General features: G+C 49.1%; 1 protein-coding gene across 1 annotated transcript in view; it reads right to left on the bottom strand.

Moving 5' to 3' along the window:
- TFPI2 (tissue factor pathway inhibitor 2) overlaps window positions 1-2,554 on the bottom strand; it is an 8,781-nt gene extending 6,227 nt beyond the window's left edge. The window contains exon 1 of the mRNA XM_009330580.1: window positions 2,530-2,554. Coding sequence (XP_009328855.1) covers window positions 2,530-2,554 — 25 coding nt within the window. The remainder of the gene's footprint in view (window positions 1-2,529) is intronic.
- Window positions 2,555-2,976: the final 422 nt, after the last annotated feature.

Below are 2,976 nucleotides of genomic sequence, written 5' to 3'. Positions count from 1 at the left end.
AGCGAAAGTCCTCGGCCCTCCCCCCCTCGCCCCTGTGGCGGCCGCTCCCCATTTGGAGGCTCCGGGCAGGGAGCAGCAGGACGCTGGAAATCAAACACGGGAGTCTCCGGCGGGTCCTGATCCAGCCGGGTCAAGCACCGGCCGCTTACCGAGTGCCACTAGAGATAACACCGATAAACCCGGGTTACTAGTTTAATACCGTTATGTATAGCGCTAATGAACTTGAGAAAACCGAGGCACCGTCGGCGGGCTTGGACTCCTGGGAAACCCGAGGGGCTGAATGGATGAAACCTCTGGCTAGTTCAAAGATGGATTTCAGAAAATACCATGACTTGTCTTATTCTGTGGATTTTACCACCACCAGGCAAGCCGGTGTGATCTGGGGGAGGAGGGGGTGAGCAGCGAACAGCATACTTTCCCTTGCTAATCTATTACAGCCATTATATTAATTAGTGTTTACTCCAGATTTAATACAGTGAGATGAGTGGCTGCAAATTAGGCGTGCTCTCTATAGATAACAATAAAGTAATCTGATCTCCTATTGTTCTTGTCGACTGCCTTTACAGCAACGGTGTTGGGCCTCAGTCGTTTAGGCAGGTGCTGCTGTCGATGGGATTGCGATACAGGGCCCTGGAAATCTGTGGCCTGCAGGAAAGAAGCCACAGTCTGTACGGGCTAAGGTGGAGGAACTTCATAGCACCCTGATTATTTCAGGAACTGGCTTTCTCTTCATGGCTTCTCTGCTCTTCTTATCTCATGGAGGATTACAACCTAGTTTGCTGACACAATTTTATTTTTCATAAAGACAAGAAAGAGGAGCAAATTCCACCCCCACCCCACCTAGGTGGCTTCTGGGAGGATATGCATGGCACCTCTCTCCCGCCTTTTTCAGCACTGTTCCTTTTTTTCAGAATCTCCAGTTGCCAAAGGACAAGTGGGTGCTTTAGTGACAAAAACAAAACATAAACCTGATACAGTTTGAGACATCACCATGGGACACATCTGTCATGTTTTGGAATCTTATAGCTACAACTGTTAGTAGCAGGTGTCCTTACTTTTAGGGTTTTTTTTAAGCTTATTAAGCACAGCACTATAATAAAGCTTAGGTCACTTGGGGGCAGGGGGCGGGGGAAGCAAACCAACATACATTTTCTATTTCCAGAAAAAATCAAAAGGCCATCTTTCTAATATTTGGAAACTCTCAAGTGATTTTAATATGACTAGACTGATGTCCTTTGGTTTTCATTGGATTTGGTTGGAATTGCAAAGAAAGTAATTGAAATACCACTTTAAACAATAGCAGCAAAATGAATGCTGTCATGCAAATATCATTTTCCATATTTTCCACTTCCTCTGTGCACACACACATACAAATCAAATTTTGAGCTAAACCCACCTATCCATCAATGCTGCAGCACAGTGCAGTATTTATTCAGCTGCTCCTTTGCTGTAACAGCAAAGAAGTTCACTTAGATTGGGTAAGTATCTTTAAAAATATATGAATTAGAGTAAAAGTTAATGTATCAAGTGGTACAAAGTCCTTTACTAACTGCAATTAGCAGAGCTAGTCATGTCAGCAGGCTTTCCATTACAGGGTTATCAACCAAGCTGCAACTGTCCTTCCCACCCTAAACAAGTTAACCATGTGCCAGAGCCCACCCTCAGATCACTCCCACACCCTGCGCCTGCCGCCACCACACCACACGCTCTCCACCTATCTGCACCGCAATGTTTCTGCTCTCACCAACAGCCCTGGCTCCCCTGAGACACTGGCCAGCCAGCTCCTTCCACCTGTTTTGACTGGCCCAGGGACCAGCAGCTGGTGGGATTTGGGGACGCAGCTGCCAGTGTAGATTATGGGGGTATAGAAATTGCATACCAGCAGCTGGGAAGGGGGGGGGGTAATAGCCAGAGGGAGAGGAAGAGGAACTGATTTTAGTGAACTGGCTAAAATAAAACAAATACAAACCCCAAGAGCACTATAGGAGCAGTACTGGAGAAGAAAGATGTAAATCTTACATACTGCTGACAGCTGCTTACATCTGGTGAGCGGGGAGGGGAGGAGAAAGGAGTGTCTTTAAGGGGAAAAACCAGCGGTGGAAAGAGGAAGGAGCAACTGCTTATAGGGACCTTTGAAGTGCCGGATAACAGACGGACTCATACAGACCCATTTTAATGGCCTGCAGTTTTGTTCAGTGTAACGGGTCCTGGATTCCGCCTCTACTGGTTTTGTAGGAAAGCAACTGCTTTCTCTGGGATCAGAGACGCTAGGTGCTGTACAAACACACATGGAGGGACCACCCTGTTCCAAAGAGCATAGCGCCCTGTTTGGAATCTAGACCTCGAAAGTATATGCAACCACAGGAGAAGAATGGCCTAGCTCCTTCTTTTAACCCATCATTTCTCTTACAGACAGTGCCCCATCCTCAACACCTGTCATGACTCCATGACTCCAGAGATGCTCTGTGCAGGTTGGGCATGACATCCCTCTCACACAGAGCTGCAACTCTGCTTTACAGACATACCTACCAACAAAAGTTGCTGTTTCTGCCATTGACGGCCTTGCCTCCTGCCGGGACACTTGACCTAAGAGCAGTTCCTTCCCCTACCTTTAGTCCAGTCCATTTGTAGTTTCAATGCACAAGTATCGAGGAATGTGCCCATGCAAACCACCTGCTGCTGCCTTAGCTGCTGGGCAGAGGAGCACAGAACCCAGGGACGCTGATGGCACAGGCAAACAAGACTCATCGCAAGGGCCAGGAGGAGCAGAAGGAGGTGGCAGGGGAGAAAGACCTCACCGCTGGGCCAAAACACCCGGCCGACCTCGCTGTGTTTGCCCCACAGCGGCGGCAGAGAGGGAGAGAAGGGGGGAGGCCAGCACTGGAGGGTCGGTGCAGCTCCCCTCTCCTGCCGAGCGCCCTGCCTGGCTGTTTCGGGACGACCCTCCCTGTGCCTGCAGGGCCCGTGTCAACGCCC

The sequence above is a fragment of the Pygoscelis adeliae genome, unplaced genomic scaffold (assembly GCF_000699105.1).
Source record: "Pygoscelis adeliae isolate BGI_AS28 unplaced genomic scaffold, ASM69910v1 Scaffold27, whole genome shotgun sequence".
Lineage (NCBI taxonomy): Eukaryota > Metazoa > Chordata > Aves > Sphenisciformes > Spheniscidae > Pygoscelis > Pygoscelis adeliae.
This window is presented reverse-complemented; position numbering and strand designations above follow the sequence as displayed.